Source organism: Parambassis ranga, chromosome 24 (genome assembly GCF_900634625.1).
Source record: "Parambassis ranga chromosome 24, fParRan2.1, whole genome shotgun sequence".
NCBI classification, from domain to species: domain Eukaryota; kingdom Metazoa; phylum Chordata; class Actinopteri; family Ambassidae; genus Parambassis; species Parambassis ranga.
Window position 1 is genome coordinate 16948156 of NC_041043.1, and position 24954 is coordinate 16973109.

At 49.5% G+C, this 24954-nt stretch overlaps 2 protein-coding genes and 1 long non-coding RNA gene across 11 annotated transcripts in view; 2 read left to right on the forward strand and 1 right to left on the reverse strand.

Moving 5' to 3' along the window:
• The first annotated feature begins 396 nt into the window (after positions 1-396).
• senp6a (SUMO specific peptidase 6a) lies at positions 397-15109 on the forward strand. 2 transcript variants are annotated; one of them, XM_028396814.1, is made up of 23 exons: positions 397-567; positions 4568-4661; positions 5485-5548; positions 5923-6020; positions 6147-6299; positions 8445-8515; positions 8773-8867; positions 8976-9348; positions 10086-10327; positions 10413-10544; positions 10641-10674; positions 10889-11077; positions 11223-11416; positions 11490-11686; positions 11764-11880; positions 11958-12080; positions 12158-12250; positions 12364-12677; positions 13022-13110; positions 13218-13306; positions 13400-13468; positions 13652-13802; positions 14380-15109. In XM_028396814.1, the coding sequence occupies exons 1-23, from the start codon at positions 537-539 to the stop codon at positions 14614-14616; spliced, it is 3249 nt and encodes a 1082-aa protein (XP_028252615.1). In that variant the 5' UTR covers positions 397-536; the 3' UTR covers positions 14617-15109. The 2 variants fall into 2 exon arrangements, with proteins under 2 accessions (XP_028252615.1, XP_028252616.1); XM_028396815.1 differs by lacking the exon at positions 4568-4661 and having other exon boundaries at positions 411-567.
• Positions 1879-20840, reverse strand: LOC114428480 (uncharacterized). 4 transcript variants are annotated; one of them, XR_003669588.1, is made up of 6 exons: positions 20797-20840; positions 13656-13897; positions 12924-13512; positions 12733-12826; positions 5462-5741; positions 1879-4630 (listed from the first exon to the last, which is right to left on the reverse strand). It is a non-coding gene; the product is annotated as an uncharacterized LOC114428480 (long non-coding RNA). The 4 variants fall into 4 exon arrangements; XR_003669589.1 differs by having other exon boundaries at positions 12733-13446; XR_003669586.1 differs by having other exon boundaries at positions 12733-13512.
• The window catches only part of myo6a (myosin VIa), a 66027-nt gene continuing 57304 nt past the window's right edge, over positions 16232-24954 (forward strand). For 4 of the 5 annotated variants that reach the window (XM_028396796.1, XM_028396798.1, XM_028396799.1 and 1 more), the window contains exon 1: positions 16232-16465. The gene's annotated coding sequence lies outside the window, so the exon portion shown is untranslated. The remainder of the gene's footprint in view (positions 16466-24954) is intronic. The other variant, XM_028396801.1, reaches the window with a different exon arrangement.

Genomic DNA, 24954 nt, shown 5'->3' on the forward strand with positions numbered 1-24954 from the left:
CTGGCACAAGAATTTTATCTTATCATGTTATATATAATATATATATGATATATTATATGTTTATATCTTGTTATAACGATAGCGTCTTATCATGTTATATATAATATATATATATGATATATTATATGTTTATAAAGAGATATGGTTATGGTTGTTATAACGATAGCGTCTTATCATGTTATAACCATATAATATCACGTTATAACGACAAACCGTATCTCTTTATAATATTACGTTATAATATTAATAAATAATATTACGCTATAACTTGATAGTGATAAAAAACAATAATCAGCTCTTCTGCCACGGAGCGGAGTGTGGTGGACTTCATCAGGACTGGGTGCTGGTGTAAACTTCCATCTTCCATCTTATTATTTTGAAGCCGCCGCCATCGGACTTCCGGTGCTGAGGCGGGTTATTGCCGCCAGTTTCCCCTCGGCGGAGCGAAGCAGCAGCGGCCAGCCTCACACAGCCGAGCCGCTGCCCCGAGCCGCTGGAGAGCTTCGCTATCGTCGGAGGAGGATCATGGAATAAACATGGCCCACAACAGAAGCCTTTTCCTCGAAGGTAAGCCGTGACACTCCGCCCCGCAGCCCCGGGCCGGCCAGCGGCCATTTTACCCCGCGCACAGCGTCCGGACTCCTGCCTGCAGGAACTCTTCGGCTCCGCTGGTGTCAAACGTAATCGGTCCAAAATATGTGTGGAACCAGAGCGAGCGGCTAACGTTAGCTAGTCTGGCTACTACAACACACTGATCCTCACACACAGGCGGGGGGACACCGAGCGCTGCCAGGCCGGTGGCAGAGGCACATATCTCGGCCCTGGAAGGAGGAGGACGAGGCGCTGTAGGGGCGGTCCGGTCCGGTCCGGTCCGGCGGGGTTTTAATACAGAGTCAGGGCTTGCCAGGTTGCTGAGCTAGCCCCCCGCTGACGTTAGCAGGGTTTACAGTGTGGGAGCTGGATGGAAGCGGCAGCACAGACAGGCCTTCCTGTGTTTGCGAGGCTCTTAGCTGCCACAACACGTCCCTGCAGCGCAGAAAGATGCGCAAACACTTCGTAAAAAGACGAATTATTCCAGCAAACACACCGACGAGCTGCCGGTTAGCACGCTAGCTGCCAAACTCCAAATGTTAGCTAGCTAGCATTAACAGAAACATGTAAACAGAAGCGGCGCCGGGGCAGCAGCCCTCCCATGTCCTGCTACTACATTAAAGACAGGTTTGACAGTGAGGACAGTGAGGACAGTGAGGACTTCACCTGAGTACTCACACGGCTTCACGGCCATTTGCTGCCTTGCTCAAAGGCAAACACAGCAGGAACCACATAGTTTGTGTTGTCGGAGTGAAACAGTCACCAGCTGCTCAGTCCTTCATTTAAAACCAAAACCAAACTTGGACACGTTAAATAAATGTTGTCAATGATCAGCTGAACATCAGAACATTCTGGACAGAACACTCCCCAGAGCTTCATATCTGCTGCTCCACAAACCTCTGTATGTTGTGTTAGTAACATTAGCTTCACACTACGCTGCCGGGCTGCTGGAAGTTATTGAAAGCATTTTAAAATTAAAGTACATATTTTAAAACAAGCCAAAGTATGGCAACAAAAATATGAAGTTAGCTAATGGTGGACGCTAAGGTTAAAGGTCGGAGGTTTCCTTCTGATGCACTTTGTGTTAAATTAGTGTAACTTCTCTTTACAATCCTATAGCAACCGATTAGTTCGACAGTTTCTCATTAAAACGAAGAATATGAATCATCTGAAGCTATAAAACATAAAAACATCATCAGTCCTCCGGGTGGACCCTGTAGGAGTATTGGCTGGTTGTCACTCTCTTCCTGCTCTGTGCACCAGAGAGGTACGTGCATGATGGCCGAAGTCACAGACCGCAGCTCGTCTTCAGGTGATGCGCGTCCATGTGATTGGAGGCGTGGCTTCAGGGTGAACTCCGAGAGAAAGGGGCGTGTGTTTACTTTAAATCTGGCTGACTCTCACTGAGCTTTAAAACCTCCTCCCCGACCTTTAACTTACAAACAATCACAATCACTGCATAACGAGCTGATGAAGCTAGTAGCTGCTAGCATCTGTGTGTAGATGGTTGTTGTTGTGTTTATGAGGACGTTATGAGCATAAAAGGTACTTTTACTAAAATAAATAAAACCACCACAACCAAACAAGAAGGTGCTTTATAAACGTGTATAACTTCTGATTGGTCCGCGGTTCAACACACACGTCAGCTGAAGCCTGGAACATGGAGTTTCTAACGACAACATTACCATCGCACAAACAGGCGCTAAATTTGAAGAGCTGCTATCTGTAAGTTTTGTTAATGTAAAGTCAACAAAGCGTGCAGTGCAGTTACTCAGCCTTTAAGGACAGAAGAAAGTCGATATATGTCCCTGTAAATGCTGCGTCTGTGTATGTGGACTAGAAAGCAGCATGCTAAGAAGAGCTGCTGCTGTGTGAGGTCTGCAGCTGTCTTGGTGTATAATCTTGGCCTGAGTGTCTTAACCTCAGGAGAAGGTTTGATCTCATGTTGCAGATTTGGAGACACGGGCCTCAGTGGTTGTGCTTTAGCTGGATTAAGGGGATATTTAATGCAGTGGTGATTGTCAGCAAGCCTCCAAAAGCTGCTGAAATATATGTCTTTGGATAAACTGTGGATTTGTCCTGAAGGAAATGTGCTGTTGTTCCATCAGATGAAGATTTATGTCGCTGGAAAATGGAGGAAAAGTGCGTGGGGTCGGCTCTGTCTATTAGCTGGAAGAGATAGGAACAGGCTCAATTATCTCTGTGCAGGATTGAACTGGATGGATGAACCAGAAGAGCTGCGGGAGCGTAATTCAATCTGTGATTTTGAACTTTTGAAAGATTATTTAGAACGACCATGAAATGGATAATTCACTGAAAGAGGCAGCGGCGCTTTTCACTAAATGTTCTCTGCTGCTCCCGACCTCAGCGTCTGCTAATCCACTGCTGCAGCTGCACAGGCAGAGCAGCAGCAGCAGCAGCATTATGTATGAGGCTGGCAGGAAAGCAGGCCTCAGAATCTGGTTTTTGGGGAGGAAGAAACGCCGCCAGCTTTTCAGGCCTGTATTTTTAGCCACATGCACGTTGGAAGTGAGTCCTGGAGGGGCTGAGGTCTGAGGGCTGTCTACCTGCTGGGCTCGCAGCCAGGTGGACAGCCTGATTATGAGGTCACTGGAGGCAGCTTCTCAGTCAAATGCATCACTTGATTGTGTTTTTTGCGACTGTTGTTGTGAGATCCACTTCAGAAAATGTCGGTTGATTTTTAGGAGGAAATAGGAAGCTGTGGCGCTCAACGACACCCAGCAGATGTGTTTTTCTCCAGCGTCGGTTTGTGCGCCTGCATCGCCTTGGATCATTTTTGTTTTTGGACTGTGAGACAGTCTGTCAATGAAATATTTTCCTTTCTTTACATCAGCAGGATGTGGAGGAACATAGCTGCACGAAACAAGGGAGAGAACTCGATTTGACAAAAAACTATATCGATCCCTAAAAGCATCTCGGCTCAGAGGCGGGTTAGGAGCAGACGAATCCAGCACTGCTAACTATGGACGCCTGCAATTATGGAATAAAGAGGAAAATGAGAGGCAGCGTCATGATACCAGAGGAAAAATATCAAGTCCAGTCAGAGCAGCCTCAGATCACCTGAGCCAAAGTCTAGAGGACCTCCTTATCTTTGGCCGGCAGCCGTCACTCAGGAAGGACATGTGTAATTATTTTGCAGTTGTTTAATGTTGGTGTCTTGTAGTGTTTCTCCTTTTTATAACGGAGAAGTCAGCAGCTGCCACTGCTCGCTGCCTCATTATAAACAAACAGAAACAGTCATTTTAACTTTGCATATGCATGTTATGTTCGCACATGCGTCCATTCTGATATTTAGAGACATCGCAAGACGTGTAGTGACATCACTACACGTCTGTCGGGTCATGGACGCTCTGTTATGAGCCGGCTTTCTGAGGCGCAGGTAGAGCGCCGCCATGCACATGTCTGCAGCTTCAGAGCCGAGGTGAAGAAAAACATGTTGAGATAATTGATGTTTTATCATCCACAACTTTAGGGGCCTCATTATTCCAGAAGGTGCTGCACATGAACGCTCCAGCAGGCTTTAATCAGTCCACACTCACAAGTACATTTCCATGCAGAATCATGCTAGGAATAAATTAAAGGAAAGATGCCAAACATTTTGTTGGATGGTGTCAAACCCACGTGATCCGTCTGACGGGGACACCCGGAGGACGTTCCACTCTGATGTAAATGATGACTGTATGAACAAACTCATGTTGAGCTACTCTCATGTCACAGATTATGTTGCTATAATAATCTGCAGTTTAATCCAACCAGTATCACCACATTGACCAGAATTACTAAACCAAACAGAATGGAGTAGGATTTAAAGATGACTGCAGTGACATGAGTGTATTTCTGTAGAATAATGAGCATGGCACGGTTGGAATGACCCACCCTGAAATGTGGCGTCCTTTCAGCCGATGCCTGTGTCACGGTCTTGTTTGCCTTCACTGACGCGAGTCTGGTTTTCAAGCCCTGGATAGATCAGAGGCCAGGCGGGATGGAGGGTACAAGCACAACTGGAGCTTTTCTCTCTCTGATGACAGTGAAGAGGAAAGGAGACACGAGTAAGCACTTCTCCGGCCCTCGGTTTCAGCACTGCATCACCACACTGCTCCCCCTCCACACACAGCAAAAGGACCCCAGCGACACCTCTGCTGATGAGCAGGCTATTCCCGTCTCTCACCATCAGCTCACTGCTCTCTTTAGCGCAGCAGAGACCGCTGGACATCCTGCACAGGGTCAGATAGTGTTCAGGATCCTGCAGCGACACGTTAGCTTCCATTATCTATTGTCCACACTACGGTTTACAGTCATGTATGCCAGAAGCTGTGATTTTATGCAAAATATAAAAAAACTAAATTGTCTCTGTTGTCATGGTTACAAAACACTGTAGAGTTGACTGAGATTTGCGTTTAGCTTTAGGAAGTTGTAGCAAGTTTTAGGACATAGCCGATGGAAACGAAAGCTTATCATGATCAAGTGCTGGTGGCACAGATTGTCTTAACCACCACAGAAGAAGAAGAAGAGAGCAAACTTGAGGAATCTAGACGGATATCTGTGTTTAACTGACCAAGAGCTGAAGCGGATTCAGTCAAGTTTCATTAAACACTGCAAAAAATGCTTCAAAATAACAGCAAGTTAATTTCCGGTGCCTTTGTTTGGATGGTGGCCTTTAAAACTATGTGAAGTGAAATAGGTGCTTCCTGCAGTACTAAACTTATTCAATACAAACATGGTGGTCAGTCTGTACGTCCCACTTTGTCCCATTAGTGTGCAGATTTTATACCCACACTCACACACACTGACACACATCAGACCTGCAGGATGAGTTGCATTAAATCAGACACACACACACGCTTCTCACCGCCTTCTCTGTCTTTTCCTCAGTGCGAGTGTGTTGAGTGTGGAGGAGATGGAGCGGCAGCAGCCGACCTCCCCAGAGGAGAAAAAGGTAAACCTCTTCTACCCCCTGGTCTCGTTTGTTTCCCAGCAGGCCACGGGGCCTCTCTGAGCAGCCCTGCAGTCGGTGCAGATGATGCCGGAGCCTGGCTGGCGCCGGGTGCGGCAGGGCAGCAGCGTATGAGCTGACGGTGCTGCTGCCCTGTGGGAGTCAGTCTGACTCTGCTGCTGCGCTCCCTCTGGTCCTTCATGTAGAGAATAAAACAACATATCAGTGAACTGTCAAAGGGGACTAGACAGCCTCTAGTGGACACTGGAGGAACTGCAGTTTGTTGGATAAAACAAGAAGCTCATCAGTGTGACTGGACGTTCAGTCTAACTGATGCACACATGTTTACACTGGTGTGTGTGTGTTTTTGTCTCCAGTCAACGTTTAGGCACTTCACTAATTCTGACTCCTTAAGAACGTACGAAAACAGAAATCACGTGCGGCCTGTGAACAAGATGGCACCCAAAAGACCCAGGTACAGTAGACCCTGCTCAGAGAGATGTTGCTTCAGGTTGACTTGGCAGCTCTAACCACAGATTATAATTATCAGAATTGTTTTTATGATGTGCTGTGGATTTTCTTTTTGTCGTCTGTCCTCCAGCGAGGTTCCTCTGGCAGCACCTACGTCCTCCCCCATGACCAACAGAACCAACTATTTAATCATCAGTTCCACGTCTTCACCAGGATTCCTTTTACAAGGGCGCCACTTCCAGCACGCACAGATACCGTCTGCAATAAACAAGCCAGTCCAAAGGTGAGGCTGATGTCACGGCTTCAGCACGTTAAGCCCGTCTTGTTTTTGTTTAGACTTTATTATAGCTTATCACAGACGCAGCCTCCCTTTTGTTGTGATTCTCTGAGAGGTCTGTGTGAATGTCAAAACATGGTCGTCATGTCTGTGGAGATTCGACTCTGGGAATTAGGTTATCAGTCTCCATGTGAGCTGCTCTGCAGCCGACCTTGTAGATAAACCAGTGCTGCTGTTAGTGACTGCGTTTCTCTCTGGAAAAAGAACGTTCTGTTTTGAAGTGTTTTCTGTACTCAGGTTGACTTTAACGGCCTTTGTGTGCAGCACACACTCATCAGTGTAAACTCGGCTTGTCTCATGCAGATGTTCCTGGACTTTGGTCCTTTGCAGCTGTGTGAAGATGATGTTAAAACATCAGTTTAATTGAAAAATCAATTTATGCACATGACTTGATAACGTTAGTGAAATATATATTTTTTCATTTTTAAAGCGGCCTGGATTTGAAGGAGAGGTAAGACTCTGATCCAGCTACGTGTCATTTCATATCAGAACCTCCCACCCCTCGTCCATCTGTGCGTCAGCCGCATGCCTGTAGTGGGACAGTGGCTTATTTCTGTGTAAAGTGCAGTCAGGACCTTGCATGCAGGATCGTCTGAGTCAGTCACACCTTTAATTATGCATGACTGTCCTAATGTAAAAGCGGAGGTCTGTGAGGACCGACTCACTTTCGGGGCAGCCCTCGAGTCTCTGACTCTCGGTAGCGTTTCAAACTATCATTCAATAACATTCAATAAAGCCTTTCCAGGCTGTTCCAGCTGACTGCATCACATCAATGTTATTCTATTCAGAGAAACAGAAGAAAACGTAATGATGACAGAATAATATTTTAAACAATGCAACCAAAGCTCACTTTACACAGAAGCAGTGTTAGGATACGTACATCAAACAGACCCATGTATAAAACCAGCTGACTGCAGAGACACGTTCATGCTTAAATGTTAATCGGCCTCAGTTTTGGACGGAGTTAGCTAGCAGCTAGCAGCTAACTAGTTCACCTATTCAAGTGCTAACAGTGTACCAGCAGCATGAGGAGCATTAAGCACGCAGGGACTCAGACTCTGACCCCCATCAGTCCGGCTGCTCTGTCCTCTCTGTCCCCCGCAGCTTTCTGTCCAGTTTTCTGAACCCAAAACTTTTATCTTTGATCAAAGATGTTGTATTGACGGTAAGAGCTCTCACTCCAATGACTATTCACAGTCATACTCGGGTATATGACCACACGATCAGACAAGCGATCAGGAGAGTCAGACCTCTGCCGTAAACAGGATCTTTGTTGTAAGAACCAAATATTTTTTATGTGACTTGTTTCATCCAGCAGAGTGAATAATCACGTGAAAGTACCGTCGTGTAATCCACTGATTTCAACAATGTAACTGTATTGACACACTGCGTACGCGACATGCGTTAGGTGTGAAGCGTGGAGCGTTGGTTGTTGCCATAGTAACGGAATGCTCATATTAATTAAAAAAAAAAAAAAAAAAAAAAAAAGAACTCCGACCGAAGAAGCTGCCTCCCGATCTTTATTTATTGACTCCACAGCAAGATAGGAAAACATTACAACAGCGAAGCGTCCTCCAGCAGATGTTGGAAAGAACTCCACTCAGCCGAGAATCCGAGATACGTTTAGTCATCGTGCTCCTCACGACTTTTCTGAACTTATTTGTCCTGTTTAATGTTAATGCTGATATGCTCTGTGACCTGAAGATAAGAACATCTGAAGGACAAAGCTTCATTATTATTTTGAAGCAGTTTGTGCCTCTGTTATCAATATTTCAAACATGGCTGGTTGGTGCCTGATCACTACTGTAACCTGTTAGAATGAAGGGGTTAACTTGACTGATGATTTGTCAGAATCATTTTAGAACAATGTGGCGATTTAGAGTCAAAAACACGTCAGTGCAACTGTCATCAATTTATCGTCAAATTAATCGTTATAATAATCGTGATTCATTTTTTCCCAATATCGCCCGACCCTACTTTTAGCTCCTTTGGCTGCTTTTGTTTACATAATGACGAGGTCACATGGTCACTGATCAATGACCTGTTAACCAGAACTTTCCCTGTTGACGTTTTGCTTTCGTCCTCCTGCAGAAATGACTTCACCACCTCACAGCAGGCTGTGGAAGTGGACAGCATCGTCCTCACCTGTCCAGTGATCCCAGGTAGAGTTCACAGCATCACACAAAGTTTTTTCAGGCTGAACCTCTTCTTCAGGCAGGGGCTGAGGAAGAGGAGAGCTCGGACCTCCCACGTTAATTCTTAAAGCTATAGACTGAGCGAGGAACACTTATAAATCAATTAGTCCAGTGGTTCTGTTTGTTTTGGATACTTGTTTTCTGGGGTTTTAGAAAACAGGAAATAATACTGTATTTTCTTTAGAAGATGGGCTCTAACGACTCATTTTATTTTTTGGTTTCAGACGAGGACACGCTGAACATTAAACGTCGCGTTCAGCAAAAAAGGAAGCCGCTGGAGAGCTGCTGTAGCTTCCCCTCGCAGGTCCAAGCAGCAGAGGTGAGGGAAGCTCCGAGGCTTGAACTTCATTCCTCACAGTGTTTCATGAGGTCAGATTTTCTGCTCTAAGGTCAGAAACACGTCTCCATCATTCCTTTTCCTCGGCAGCCTCTGCGGCCGGCCGTCTACCAGACGCTGTGCGTGAAGTGCAATAAGCCGAGCGAGGACAGCAGCACGTGTCAGACCTGCGGCGGCAGCTCGGCGCTGCTGCCCTGTCAGCAGGCCACGCTGTCTTCCCCGACACCCCGACCCCCCATCAGATCCCAACCCTCGCCCGGACCAAACAGCCTGCAGCAGAGCTTCTACAAACCGGCCGTGACGGTGGCCGCGCAGGGCGGCCTGACCACCAGGAGCGCCGTGCTGCCCCTCAGCACCAGCAGGACCCCGCTGTTAGCCGGAACGTCCAGCTGCTGCGTGAACAGAAACCCGCCTAAAGGGAAGAGGATGGCGGGCGCTCAGCAACATGAGCTCAACGACCCCAGTGAGTAAAAACAAACTCACCTGGCAGCATCAACCTGCCAGACATGAGCTCTCTCTGCTTGTAGCCACACTGACCATACCAGCTGGTTGTCCAGTTAACCAGTGACTAGTCTTTCCTCGCACAGACATGTGAGCCGAAGCTTTCTGTGTATAAAGCAGCAGCAGGTTTGATTTCCTCCCTGACAGCAGCGTCTGTGCAGGTTTGGAGTGGGTGTTTGTCTCGCCTTTAGCTCCTGGCAGCAGTTTTGTCAAACGGTGCAGATGAACTGAAACACAGTTCAGGATGTTCTGCTCTGCTCTGCTGCTGCTGGCGTGGTTTCATCAGTCTGTGGGCAGCAGTGGGGAGCACACAGGTTTCTTAAATTATGGCACAAAATGGCAGAAGCGGTAGTTTGTCGGTCTGGAGTTGACTCTCCTGAGTCTGGATCCACGTCTCTGGTCCCTGTGGGGATGAGTGTGAGCGCCTGTGATGAATACAGATATCACTGTCAGAGGCTTCATGTCACTGTGTGACACTGTGAATTGCTTCTGAGATTGGACTGAAGGTTTTAATCGGACGCCTCACTTCCTGTCTCTCTGCCTTCAAGTACTAATAGCAGAAATGTGCCGCAGTTTCTCTTTCTGCGTCCTCTTCCTCTTCTTGTTCTCCCTCTGCTTCCTCTCTTCTTCTTCTTCTTCTGCTGTTGCTTCTTTGTTTTCTTATGATTCATACTCATGTTTCCGACGTTGTCTTCTCAGTCGTCCTGTCCAGCGATGAGGAGGAGGAGGAGGCTGACAATGCCAGCACAGGAAGTGTCAACAGACTAGACAGTGTTTCCCCTCGACCCGCCGACTCTGCCCACTCCTCACCGGTGCCCTCTGGAGGCAGAGTGGAAGCGGCAGTGAAAAATGCCGGAGAGCAGGAGGAGCTGAACACCGAGTTCTTTGAAGACGTGAACATGAGGATCACGATACCGCGGAGAAACCGGATGAAGGACCAGGTGGGGCAGCAGGCTGCAGACCGATGCATGTGACGCTCCACTTCGTTCACTTTTAGTGAACTCAAACTCTTCTTTTTTTCCACAGTTTGGAAATCAGCCCCCTGAGCCACGGCTAAAGAAGCCAAAATTCGTGCCCAGTAAGTGCCACAGCATCATTCTGGAGTGTCGGAGTGTAAGAGTAGGAACTCTACGCAGGATGGTGATGAAGCCTGTAGTGGTGAGTCCTTAAAACATGGCTGCCAAACCCATGAAGCTTTGGTTCTGTCTTCCAAAGCGTACTCTGCATCTTTTCATTTGTTTCTTGTCTTTTCAGTTTTCCATTGATCACATCCAGCTGGAGACTGAAGGTATGAACTGAAGCTTATAACACCTGTGAGCCCAGAGCTCAGTGAAGTACGATGGCAGCGCCGCCACAGCCGCTGCAGAGTCTTTGAGTCTTTGTGCTGCTCAGCAGACGAGGCAGAGTCCTCACTGAGGATCGCTCTGTTGTGATGTTATTCTTCAGAATGATGTTCTTTTTTTTTTGTCTTAAAACGCGCTGTGTTGTGTGTCTGTCGTCAGGCTCGGAGCCGGGCAGCACAGAGAAGGTTTGCCTTCAGGCGTCGGAGCTGATCAGCTGCGAGTGGTGCACCGTCCGAAAACTTCCTGTCTTGTTCTTCCAGACGACCCCAGACGAGTGCCTCCGCCTGCGCACGCAGCTCGACATGTCCCAGGAGAAAGGAGGCCAGTGGTACGACTGCGTCGGAGACCGTGAGTTCACAACTACACAACTCTAAAATACACATTTGGTAGCTAGCTAGCTAGCTTCTCGGCCCAAACCATTTTTAAAAAACACTTTCTGTACAAGTTGGAGCAAAACAAGTCAAACTCTGTTTCTCTTCTGTGTTGCTGTCAGAGTCCGATGAAAAATACATCGTCCTGATCTTCGAGAACGGCCTGGCGATGAAGGAGCAGGTGATCCTGGACGACATCCTGACCATGATCGGCCAGACCAACAACCTCAGCAACTTCCCCACCAAGCTGTCCTTCGAGGAGGCCAACATCCGCCTGGTCAACTACAACAAGGCCTTCAAGCAGAAGCAGGAGAAGGTGCGTTCGCCGCTTCAGGCTGCTGCTTCGGTTTGGGATGACTGAATATTTATGTTCCCGTCTCTCCCTGCAGGGGAAGCCAGCGCAGTCTCCTGTCAAACCCACCCCAGTCAGCAAGGTGTCTCAGGTCACGCAGGTTTCCCCAGTAACGTCCATAAACATGCCTGTAAGCACACGGATGGTCACGCGCCAGCAGACCAGCACTTACTATGAAGAAGACGACGAGGATATGACGGACCTCCAGCCCACCTTCTCCGGACCAGTTGTCAAGTGAGTGACGGCTCAGACTGTACATGAGAAACAGGCGGTGGCGGCGGCCCAGTAACCCGTTAATGTTTGTGTTCCAGGCTGATGGTGTATCCTCCGCCTCCAGCCAAAGGGGGCATATCGGTCACTAATGAAGACCTCCACTGCCTTAATGATGGAGAATTCCTCAATGACGTTATCATAGACTTTTATTTAAAGTGAGTATTCACCGTCAGTCTTCATGTGTCGGCGTGCCTCCGGTCCCTCACTGACACCATCCTTTTCCTGTGTTTAGATATTTAGTTTTGGAGAAATTGAAAAAAGAAGATGCACAAAGAATCCACATCTTCAGCTCCTTCTTCTACAAGAGGCTGAACCAGAGAGAGCGCAGGAACGACCCGGACGCCACCCACCTCCCGTCAGTATCAGCGGCGCCAGCAGAGGTTTCATTTGTCACGCTCAGAGGTTTAAACTTCTCCTTGTTTGGTTTCCTAGAATCCAGAAGAGGAAGCACAACAGGGTAAAGACGTGGACCCGGCACGTAGACCTGTTCCAGAAGGACTTCATTTTCGTTCCCATCAATGAGTCGTGAGTCTTAACCCAGACCTTCCTGTTTGACTCACCATGATGGCGTTGCCATTTAATTTGATATAATTTTCCTCATCATAGTCACGTTTCTAATCATCACCCTCCTTTGTCAGAGCTCACTGGTACTTGGCCATCATCTGCTTCCCGGGCCTCGATGGCCCCCTGTTGGAGCAGAACCCGCTGTTCCACAGCCGGTCGCCGGTCTCTGCTCCTGCCGCGGAGCTCCAGTCGGAGGAGAACATCCCGGACCACTGTCGTCCCCTGTCTCCAGATGGGCTGGACAGTCCCTCAGAGCAGCTGTCCCCTGGAGGTCCCGAGGGCTCGACAGAATGTCGGACTGACACCGGCACCGCTGCTGAAAACTGCACAGAGGGGGGCCAAGAACTGGCGGGAAACTGTCAGGCAGAACCTGAGCAACAGCACACAGGTGAGTTGAGAGGATGGGAAATCCTCTTAGACTAATAACCCAAAGGTGCTTTTACCTTGTCTCACCCACTCAGCAGGGGGACCTTTTTTGTCCCTCAAAAGAGGACGGCTCCAGGGTTATCTCAGCCCCTAAACACCCCGATTCCGCTTCTGTGATCATAAAACACATAAAGTTTAAGGTTGAAACATTTTCGGGTCAAAGTTTTTGCATTTACATCCATGAAACATAAGAATATCTGCAGTTTACTTCCTGGTTGTGTTCAGTCTGCGTTTGTCGTACAGTCCAGTTCTGAGAAACAATAATTAGCTGGAGAGGTTGTTTTATAGAATATGATCCTGTTTTAGGTGCGCTGCAGAGAATCAGACTGTGTTACAGTTCAGGAAAAAGAGACGACGACGCCTACACCTTCTCTGACGACCAGAGCTCCTGTCAGGTACACTGCTCCTCTTTGGTTATTTCCACTCTCCAGGTCTCTGTTGTTATCAGCCCGTTCACTGTGTGTGTGTCTGTGTGTGTCTGTGTGTGTCTGTGTGCGTGCAGGATGAGTGCAGTGAGGATGGGAACCTTCCTGAAGAGTCTCTCAGCTCCGACGCTCCTGGTTTGACTTCTAGACCAAACATCTGTAAACAGTGAGTTGGTGCAGTTGTGTGTTGCTGCCTGCAGGTGGTGCTGCTGCTGCTCGGCTGAAACAAACAGCGGTGTGTCGTCCTCTCTCTTCTCAGGCCTTGTATTCTCGTCATGGACTCCCTGCGCGGCCCGGCCCGGGCGACTGTGGTGAAAACTCTGAGAGAGTGAGTGTCTGCTGCTGGTTTACACAAACTCACACATTTCCTGTCTTGGAAACAAACAAACAAACAAACAAAGCTGTGTCTGGTATAACAGGTGTAACAGACCCTTATAATAAACCTACAACAAACTCTCAGTGTGTCTACAGTTGTGTTGTAAAACCACGGCCGGGGCCGTGTGTGTTGTAGGTACCTGGAGGTGGAGTGGGAGGTACGTAAAGGGAGCCAGCGGAGCTTTGGGAAGGACGTGATGAGGGGCTCAAACCCACGTGTGCCTCAGCAGGATAACTTCAGCGACTGTGGAGTTTACATCCTGCAGTATGTGGAGAGCTTCTTCGAGGTGAGGACGTCATCGTGCTGTTCATCGCACTCACACCGTCACCATGAGTGGGCCAAATGACTCCCCCTCGAATGAGATCTGGGTCCTTGTGGGTCCTACATACACAGATGAAACAGAAAAAAGACTTTTTGAGGTTTCCTCTGAAGCCAGCAGGAGGTTTTGAAGACGTATTGATGACATCTACACCTATGTTTAAGCACAGTGATGACCCGTTAAGAGTCTTTAGAACTTTAGGATTTAGGATAAGGGTCCACGAGGACGTCAAACAGCACCAAAGTCTGATTTCTCTGAAACAGGAAGTGGCTTTTACTCCAGTCCAGAGGCACATTATACGACAGTCATAGCACCCCCTAGTGGGAACAGGAAGTCAGTTTTGTGTGAGCAATACCTGATTTACATAACATGTACTCAAACAGCGGCAGGGACTATTTTCAGCGGTGGATTGATCCACGTTTGATGCAGCAGCAGGGTGTCTGATCTGCGCCCGCTCTTCCATACACTCCTGGTTCAATTAAAAAAAAAACGAAAGCAAAACAAACATTTAAAACGATATTGACACTCGAATGTTTTCCTGCAGACTCCGATCCCCAGCTTCCACCTGCCGATGAACCTGTCGGACTGGTTCCCTCAGCAGAGGATGAAGACGAAGCGCGAGGAGATCAGGGAGCTGATCCTGAAGATCCAGGCGCAGCAGGAGCTGGACAGGAAGGAGTCGGACCCGGCCGACGCGCCGCCAGACTCTCCTGAGGAGCCCGAGATCGAAGAGACATGTGGGTCAAAGGCCAGGCTGCCAAAGCTACCCATCAGCCCCTGAGACTGCTCTTCCTCCTCCTCCTCCTCCTCACCCTGTCACTCCCTGGCCCAGCGGGCGGCGGGGGGAGGAGGAGGGCCGGACCTGATCGTACGCTGCTGGACGTGTCTCTCCCTCCGTCGCCCACAGACCACACCTCCCTTTGTAATAAAACCTGTAAATATGCTGGAGTTTTTCTGCTGCCTTTGTAATTTACAGTTTTCTGACACATCCATGACCGTTAACTTATGTTTCATAGATGTTCTTCTGTGCAGAAGATACTGTTGGGCTCTTGCATCCTTATTTTTTATGCTTTTCAAGTTGTGTAGAGGAAGACAAAATAATAATAATAACAGTAATAATAATAAAACGGAGAAGGTTGCTGTTCTTTGTAAGCTAACAATCCACCGCCTGAGGAAAAAGCGGCTCCTGAATCACAGACGTAGTTCAGTGTTTGTTGTGTCTCTTTGATGTGGATTGAATTTGCTGCATTAAAACAACCATAGATGCAAGAGCACGTCTGTGGCCTTAGCTCCTCATTTGTGCCGTTCGCCATCACAAGGCGTGTGAGTGAGTGAGTGTGTGTGTGTGTGTGTGAGTGTGTGTGTGTGTCCATTTATGTAGCACGATGGATTCAGGAAGTATTCAGAGCTCTTTTGCACACGTTGTGTTGTAAATTTAAACAAATAAAAGTGACGTTTTTTTTCCCGTTGTTAAAAATCTGAAGCTGAAATCTTTCATTTATGAAAATAGACAAACCTCAGCATCCAAACTGTTAACACACACACACACACACACACACACACACACACACAGCTGTGTGAGGCAGCTGGTGTGTAGAGATGTGTGTGTGTGTGTGTGAGAGAGAGCAGTGTCAGCTGTTAAGACTTTAAACAAACAGATGTGTCTAAGTGTGGACGGATGGAACACCCTCGGAGATGAACAACACACACAGAACCACAAAGATCCAAAGAGACTCACAACACCGAGAGCAGGTCGGCTCCAAATGAGCACAAACATCTGCAAGACGCACAAAGACACACAAAACTACAAGAGTGACACCACAGTACACATAGAACTGAATAAGTAAACACAACTACAACAAAGAAACAAAAAACAAAGGATAAAGAGACACAAAATCACCACAAAGACACACAACCATGTGCAAACAATACAAAACTACACAAAATGGAACTTTAGGAAACTCGACAACAGAAACTAAACTATGACAGACACACAAAACGAGATAAGACATGAACACAAGTTAACACAAAACCCAACAAACACATGACCAAGAGACAAACGAGTGACAAGGAGACACAGAAACACAACACAGACACAAAAAGACAACAATAGAAAACATGACGCGCACAAAGGGACACAAAACAACACAAACCCAACAAGACCAAAGATGACGCACAACATCACCACAAACACACAAAAGCGTCCATTAGGTCATGAAACGGACACACAAAGCCTCGGCTCACCGACGTCCCCTTTAAGGCCGCCATGGTCCGTCTACCTGCACGTGACACTGGAGCTGTCAGTGCGCGTGTGTCCCACCTGGGCCGCTTCGGTTCTCACGCGCTGTCCGGACAGCGCCCTCTGCCGGGCGGATCCCTCCGCCGGGCACTATTTACCCAGGCCGTGACGTCACGGGGCCAGTTTCTCAGGATTGCTGCGGGAATCGGAGGCTGCAAGGGCGGGGAGAGTGTGGCCCAGGCTGCCGGAGCTGTTCACGGATCATTTGGAGACAAACCGGCTCGGCTGTGAGGCTGCGGGGGAGCGCGTCATCACCGGGAATTTAAACACACATATATACAGTCATTATAAAGCAAGCCGCGGAGCCCCGGGAGCGTCCAGGCGGACGGAGGTACGTAGAACCGGCGGCACGCACCGGGGAGACATTCTCCAAACATGACCGAGATGTTAGCTAGCGGACGGGCCGCAGCCCACAGCAGCGCCCCGGTGTCTGGGGGGCTGTCAGGGGGGCTTCAGTGGGAGGAAGGGAAACACGATAATCCGAGCTGGGACCGGGTTCTCACAATAATCTGAGCGTGGTTCCTAACAGCAGTCGTGCTTCGCTTGTCCAGCTTTGTGTGGAGGAGTCGGTGCCGGAGCTCCTTCACACATCCCGCAGTTTAACGTGTTGTTGTAATACGTGGAGGGGCGTGAAGTGGACCTCACGGTCCGACACTTATCTGGAGCCTGTGGTGGTCCCCGTTATTTCGGCTTACATAACGACCACAGCGGGCCCCTGTGTTTGGACCGAGCGTCAACTTTCTGAACACACGGCCGCAGCCATCAAAGGGGGGGGGGGGGGCTCTGGGGACGGGACGCGGTGGAACCAGCGCTTCGAAGCGGGCTGGTGTGAGACCTGATGCCGCTTGGTGAGTTATCTGCAAGCCGAACTAAAGAGGAGCGTCTCCCGCATCAGGCGGGGTGATGAGTGCCTGTCCGGGGCGTGTGTGTGTGCCCGAGGACCGGGGCCGCGCCAGAGTCCCAGCGTGTATGACTGAGGTTCAGCGTGAAGCAGCTGGAGCTGCGCGGCTCCTGTGTGCAGCCAGCGTCTGTTTAAGCCGAGCCTGGTCGGGTTAGAGAGAGCCGGGCCGAGCAGGGCCGGAGCAGGAGCAGGGCCGGGCCGAGCAGGGCCGGAGCAGGAGCAGGGCCGGGCAGGGGCTGCTGGCGGCCGCCGCGTTCAGGGCTCAGTGGTGCGTTCACGGCACCGGAGGCTGCGTTTGTTGTTGTGCAGCAGCAGCAGCAATATGTCAGGTCTCACAACATGAGAGGCTGAGGCCTACACACACAGACACACACACACAGACACACACACAGCCTGGGAAGAATCAATGGACATGCTTTGCATAAGAAGAGAGGTGCTGGGTGGTGGGTTTGTGATGATAAAAAGATAACGTGTGATCTCCAGCAGGATGGAGGGCAGCGGCCTGCCGCGGCTGTATCTCTGCTCCATGCTTATATAAGAGCTTGTTGTTGGGCTGCAGCTGCTTTAAATGGCTGCTGTGGATCTGTAGCTCTAACTGTGCTGCTGCCTGTGTCCGGCCGGATTCTCTCCTTCCTGATGGGACTTTGACTTCACAGCACCCTGGCTCTAGGACATGTAGCTGCATTATGTCACAACAGGAAGTAGTCTTGTCCTTCCTGAGGTCCTGGATCCTCTCCAGAATGTGGTCTTTGGTGGTCTTGGCTGATTTAAGTGCTGCTTTACATGCTGCTGTGATGACTTCTGTGGGACTGTCCGGTTAGGCGGCCTGTGAGTGAAAACAGTCTGGATGTGGTTGCTTTTTGGCTGGCCACTCAAGGCATTATGGGTAGTGGCTGGTGCCCAAGTGTCTTACACAGGATAAGCAGTTTATACGTGTCTTTATCTACTTTAAGCGCCCGTGTATACATGAGCAGAGCGAGGATTCAGCCCATGAGACGGCTTCAGAGGGAGCAGCAGGCGTGTAGTGTTCAGGTTCATGTCTCTGTGTGTTGTTTTCCTCTCATCACGATCCTGTGGAGGGAAATCCAGGAATTCCTGAAAGTCAGATATTTGAAAATGATTCGCTGCATTTGAGTTTTGAGCTTCTTTCCCATGTTTCAGCTCCATCCACCTCTTAGAGCCCGTTCACACTGGGGAAAAAATCCGGCTAGAGAGGGATTCAGGTCGCATCTGGACATATCTGGATTGATTTCTATCCACCTCTCGGAGGTGGATCTAGCTGGATTGGCTTACATCTGGCTCAGGTCTGAATGCAAATGCGGCTAGCGAATCCTGCTGGCGACGTGATACTTCCGTACAAAAGTTGTATGTAAACAACCGTCGAACTACGACAGCTTTGCCCCGAGTTTATTTTCCACAGGGCTACAAAGGAATAAACTGCTTTTAGAACCGAAAAAAACAAAGAACGAGCGACACAGGACAAAAAATAAAAAATAAAACGCACAACGCCTGAACGGACTCTGTATATTACAAGTCTTTAAACTGGATACGCTCAGACCTATTTTCAAATCTGACACACGCGTGTCCACACTCAATCCAGCTTAATCCGGCTTGTTTGCAGTCCTCCAAACCGCTAGCTGCATTTGCGTTCAGACCTGAGCCACATTTGAGCCAATCCTGCTGAAATCAAGCTGGATATAGCCGGATTCGCGGTGTTCACACTCAGAAAAATCAGGATATATCCAGATACGGCCCGAATCCCGCTCTAGCCGGATTGATTTCCCCAGTGTGCACTGGGCTTTATTGACACCTAACGAGTGCTAATGACCTCATTAAGAGCAGGTTAGCTTACTCATCAGCTCTGTACATGTCCTGTGTGCAGCTCTCTGTGTGTTGATGCTTTGCGGGTTACATACATGCAGAATTAACGAGCATCAGACGAAGTGATGGTCGATCATTCACAGCCTGTCTGTGTGTTCAAGCAGCGAGATGACTCCAAAGTTCCAGACTTTCGGAATGAACTTTGGCTCCGGGTGATCGTGTGGCTCCTGTCTGAGATGAGCAGTTATCCAGTGTCAGATGGAGACACCCCCCCCCCCCTCCCTCTCCCATCAGCCTTTGTAATCGGGGGAATGTGAGCTGAATCAGTCACGCCGGGCTGAGCAGACCTCGGTCCTGATGAAGAGTGTCCCCTTACACACCATTCAGGGGGTTTCTCCTGGTCTCTGGAGGAGGGGGGGGGGGCTGAAACATGTTGCAATGTCGGGCTGTGTGTGTGTGTGTGTGTGTGTGTGTTTGATTCTCACACACACACACACACACACACACACACACACATCATGCAGGATTACAAGCAAAGCAGGGCTTGTAAACAGAAGCGGGCTCACATGTAGCCCCGTTAAGGAAATCTCATTCAAGTCCCAAATCTGAAGCTCACATTCCTCCTCCTGTGTCCGGCGCCGTGAGGCCGAGGCGGCGATCAGGTGTCAGCCCGCGAACCTCTGCAGAGCGAGGGTGGCTTCCTGCAGGCGGCTTCGGGGGAGGTCATAACGCCCCAGCCTTATATCTCGACTGATACCTGGCGTGGTGTTTGATCATCATCAGGTCAACATTTTATTCGAGCTGTTAGTGCTCACAGATAATCTGCTTAATCCCTCTGAATGTCATGTCTTCATCTGCATTTGTAAGAATGATTATTCCAGGAGCTGCAGCTATTTTTAATCTCCATGTTTGGATGTTTTATTTTTAGCAGCAAACATGGCCGCCGCTGTCAGTACCTGTACCTCTCTCTCTCTCTCTCTCTCTCTCCCTCTGTGGCTCAGCTCTGAGTGAATCATGTCAACATGCAAATGAGCCCCACCCATCATCATCATCATATCATTATGGTGGCAGGGCCTGTAACCGTGGCAACAGCCAGGGCCCGGGCAGGATCGCGTGTTGGTGACCTTTGAAACCAGCAGCCTGCCTGAGTCAGACTGAGGCCCTGTTCTTTGCTGCTGTGCGGGCAGACACGGTGGAATTCTGGGTAATTTCTTGGGGCTGTAGCAGCAGGTGTGTGAGTGTGTTCAGTGGTCAGAGTCTGGGCCTGGGTCTGTGGTGCCGCCTCCTCTGCGGTGCCGTTTCCTTTGTCTCGCTGCTCATTAGGTTTCTGTGGCTTCACTCCAGCCGGACTTTGACCCGAGTAAATCCGCCTCTCTGTAGCGCTGCTCTTAAATATTCAAATGACTCAGGAATACTTGTTGCCCGGGTTCCACAGCTCTGAACCTTGTACCGCTCGGCTGCTGATTCTGAAGGGTTTGGACTCCAGAGCTGAGTGAATAGCTGCTTTAAAGGCTTCACTTGCACATTGTCCCTCTAAATGTATACACACAAATCAAATATCACATCTAATGCCCCATGTTGTACTTACAAGTTTTTTTACCTGGTTACGGTTGCTATGCAAGCCATGGCAACAGGAACCAGGTTAAAAACATATATAAGAATATTATTCAGATACGCAGCTTCTTTTAGAGTAAAAGTCTCTTTGACTGAAACCAAACGAAGCAGCAGTCACTGCTCGCCTTCGTCACAGCTGCAGACACAGGACGCCGATTGGTCCAAATCACCTGTTTGTAGTTTGTAGTTTAAAGCCTGTCGGAGGGAATTTTAGGAGCTTGTTATCTTTTCCAGCTATTTGTGAATTGTTTGCTGGTTTAGATGCTGTAGCAGCATCACAGCGTCTGAGCCGGACGCTTCATCAGAACTGGTGTGTTTGGACTTACTGCCTGTCCTGACAGCAGTCTGTCCTCACAGCAGTCTGTCCTCACAGCAGTGTGTCCTCACAGCAGTCTGTCCTGACAGCAGTCTGTCCTCACAGCAGTCTGTCCTCACAGCAGTGTGTCCTCACAGCAGTGTGTCCTGACTGACAGCAGTCTGTCCTGACAGCAGTGTGTCCTGACAGCAGTGTGTCCTGACTGACAGCAGTCTGTCCTGACAGCAGTGTGTCCTGACAGCAGTCTGTCCTGACAGCAGTCTGTCCTGACTTACAGCAGTCTGTCCTGACAGCAGTCTGTCCTGACAGCAGTGTGTCCTGACTGACAGCAGTCTGTCCTGACAGCAGTCTGTCCTGACAGCAGTCTGTCCTGACTGACAGCAGTCTGTCCTGACTGACAGCAGTCTGTCCTGACAGCAGTGTGTCCTGACTGACAGCAGTGTGTCCTGACTGACAGCAGTCTGTCTGTCCTGACAGCAGTGTGTCCTGACAGCAGTCTGTCCTGACAGCAGTCTGTCCTCACAGCAGTCTGTCCTGACAGCAGTGTGTCCTGACTGACAGCAGTCTGTCCTCACAGCAGTCTGTCCTCACAGCAGTGTGTCCTCACAGCAGTCTGTCCTGACAGCAGTCTTTCCTGACAGCAGTCTGTCCTGACAGCAGTCTGTCCTGACAGCAGTCTGTCCTGACAGCAGTGTGTCCTGACTGACAGCAGTCTGTCCTCACAGCAGTGTGTCCTCACAGCAGTGTGTCCTGACTGACAGCAGTCTGTCCTGACAGCAGTCTGTCCTGACTTACAGCAGTCTGTCCTGACAGCAGTCTGTCTGTCCTGTCTGACAGCAGTGTGTCCTGACAGCAGTGTGTCCTGACTGACAGCAGTCTGTCCTGACATCAGTGTGTCCTCACAGCAGTGTGTCCTCACAGCAGTCTGTCCTGACAGCAGTCTGTCCTCACAGCAGTCTGTCCTCACAGCAGTGTGTCCTCACAGCAGTGTGTCCTGACTGACAGCAGTCTGTCCTGACAGCAGTCTGTCCTGACTTACAGCAGTCTGTCCTGACAGCAGTCTGTCTGTCCTGTCTGACAGCAGTGTGTCCTGACAGCAGTGTGTCCTGACTGACAGCAGTCTGTCCTGACAGCAGTGTGTCCTGACAGCAGTCTGTCCTGACAGCAGTCTGTCCTGACTTACAGCAGTCTGTCCTGACAGCAGTGTGTCCTGACAGCAGTCTGTCCTGACAGCAGTCTGTCCTGACTGACAGCAGTCTGTCCTGACTGACAGCAGTCTGTCCTGACTGACAGCAGTCTGTCCTGACTGACAGCAGTCTGTCCTGACAGCAGTGTGTCCTGACTGACAGCAGTCTGTCTGTCCTGACAGCAGTGTGTCCTCACAGCAGTCTGTCCTGACAGCAGTGTGTCCTGACTGACAGCAGTCTGTCCTCACAGCAGTCTGTCCTCACAGCAGTCTGTCCTGACAGCAGTCTTTCCTGACAGCAGTCTGTCCTGACAGCAGTCTGTCCTGACAGCAGTGTGTCCTGACTGACAGCAGTCTGTCCTCACAGCAGTCTGTCCTCACAGCAGTGTGTCCTCACAGCAGTGTGTCCTGACTGACAGCAGTCTGTCCTGACAGCAGTCTGTCCTGACTTACAGCAGTCTGTCCTGACAGCAGTCTGTCCTGACTTACAGCAGTCTGTCCTGACTTACAGCAGTCTGTCCTGACAGCAGTCTGTCTGTCCTGTCTGACAGCAGTGTGTCCTGACAGCAGTGTGTCCTGACTGACAGCAGTCTGTCCTGACATCAGTGTGTCCTGACAGCAGTCTGTCCTCACAGCAGTCTGTCCTGACAGCAGTCTGTCCTGACTTACAGCAGTCTGTCCTGACAGCAGTGTGTCCTGACAGCAGTGTGTCCTCTTTATATTTAGCCGTTAAGTGCACAGCCAGCTCCGCTCTGAACCTCCACACTCTGTTTCTATGAAATCTGTTATGCAACTGGACGCACACATGAGGAAGCAGGTCGGTTTTCTTCATGCACACAGAGTGTTTGTGTTTTCTGTTCCCAGGCTGGTGCAGCTCTGCTCTTTCGATCCTTCTTGTCTCTCCGTGGAGCCGGCCACTTCCTGTCTTTATGTCTGGGGGCATCTGCATAACGTCTCAGTGAGGAGACAGACTTTAGATCAGGAGAGAGTCCCAGAAAAGGTTCAGTGGGGAAACAGCTGTGGGATTACCTGCATCCTGGACAGGGGTGTCTCAGTCCTGATGACTGAAGATGATTCAAGATGGCTCCTCATGTGTTTGAATGACAGTTACTCAGCTGATGATGTTTTTCACACCTAATCAAGTAGTGTTTGACCCTCCACCTTTGCTGGTCCGTCCTAATGTCTTTGTATGATGTCTCACATCAGGGAGGTAACGAGCTGAGGGTAAAACGGTGAGAATGTGCTCACAGCTCTAACATGTGACCTCTGACCCCTGTTTGTTCGTCGCTGTGCTCACTGACAGGCGCTCAGACGGGCTCTCTGAGTAACGTGCAACCTTTTAGCTGCGTGTGACTGACTTTATTGGTGTTAGACTTCGGCTGCAGGAGGATGACTCCGGTCAATCTTTAATCTGGATTACGGGCAGTTTGTGAAAGTTCAGCACTTCAAAAAGTCCTCACGTCTGCTGAAAGCACGGAGGAGCCGCTGCACATGATGAACACACCGTGTGTTCGAGGCTAACATCGCTGCTTTCAGTCCGTCTGATAAGAGCCTGTGACCTGAACCGGGTCATCTGTGGCAAAGACTCTTTGAACGAGGTCAGTGAAGAGTCGTGAAAGAGACTTTACAGTCGAACAATAAAGTTTACTGTCACATCATAACACTTTATTACGGGCGTGCTTCATTTCAAATGTTTTCATTTTCTCATGACATGAACAAGTGTGTGTGTGTGTGTGTTAGCTGGTACTGCTGTCTGCTCTGTGAGGACCACATCAAATAACTCTTAAAGGTTCAGACTCGCTTTGAGTAAGGATAAAGGACTGCATTATGTCAAAGTATAGAACTACGTGTGTGTGTGTACGTCTTTGTATGTGTGTGTCTTTGTGTGTGTGTGCTGTGGGAGGGTCAGATTGATTTCTGCCTCAGTGAAAAGAATCACCTGCTAATCTCTCCGATCCTTTCACACACCCTGTCCAGGCCGGTCTGTCTTGTGGGTGCGGCAGCAGCTGGTGAATCACTTCAAAGAATGCTGGGAAATATTCAATATTCAGGAGTCCTGAAGGAAACAAAGGAAAGGTTCAGTGTGATCAGCCGGACCTCTGACTGCAGTCAGTGTGTGTGTGTGTGTGTGCAGAATCACTCAGGTGTTCAGACAGAGATCAGCTGCAGGAAGCTGCAGGTCAGACTGAGTGTTGGTCATGTGACTCCATCATGGCGTCCTGCTGGCCGCTGAGGAGAGCAGGACTTTTAGATTTGACTGATGTATTTTTAGTCCAAACACTGAGAACTGAAGAATAAAGAGTTTTAGAGGAAACACATGTCACACACGATGCATTCAGGGACCATCTGAGCCTGTGTTATCAGCCTGTGCTGTTTTAAATAGCAGCCTGTCCCACTACACCCACACTCTGGTGCTACCAGCGGTGTCATGCTGCAGTTATGTGGGAGGAGGAACGCTCGTTAACAGGAGAAGCATCATTATCATTGGCTGAGTGGAGATAACCTGATGTTGGCCTCAGCTGGCCAAAGTCCATCAGAGCTGTGGGGGGGGGCGAGGGATGATCAGCCCAGTTAGGGACACATGATAGACCAGCTTCATGATTATCTGATGCTGAATATGTCACAGCGATGATGAGGGGTCAGTTTCTGGGTGTGTGATGGAGACGAACCTGAACTCGGTTTCAGCCCGCGCGGCCTGTTGCTGTGCTGTGGTCGGTCGCTCTGCCCTCGGGGGGGTGGGAGGAGGCTCGGTGGTTTGTCTCTGAACACATCACACACTCTGTGTTCCCCACGTGACCTGATGCTGACAGTGAGCTCTCAGTGAGCGGCGACACACATCCAACAATCAGCTGTTTGTCAGCAGAGCAGTGGGCCGATTCAAGGCGCGCTTCCTCTGCTGCTGCGAAATGTGTCGTCCTCTCAGGGCGCACAAAGCGACAGCTGCTGCAGCGAGACGTCCGAACACAGCGGGGACTGATGCTG

Excerpts from the sequence above, each read along its gene's own strand:
- senp6a (XM_028396814.1), top strand. The coding sequence starts at position 537 with ATGGCCCACAACAGAAGCCTTTTCCTCGAAG. Across the intron at positions 9,349-10,085 it reads ACATGAGCTCAACGACCCCA|TCGTCCTGTCCAGCGATGAG; the intron begins GTGAGTAAAAAC and ends TTGTCTTCTCAG. Across the intron at positions 13,803-14,379 it reads ATGTGGAGAGCTTCTTCGAG|ACTCCGATCCCCAGCTTCCA; the intron begins GTGAGGACGTCA and ends GTTTTCCTGCAG.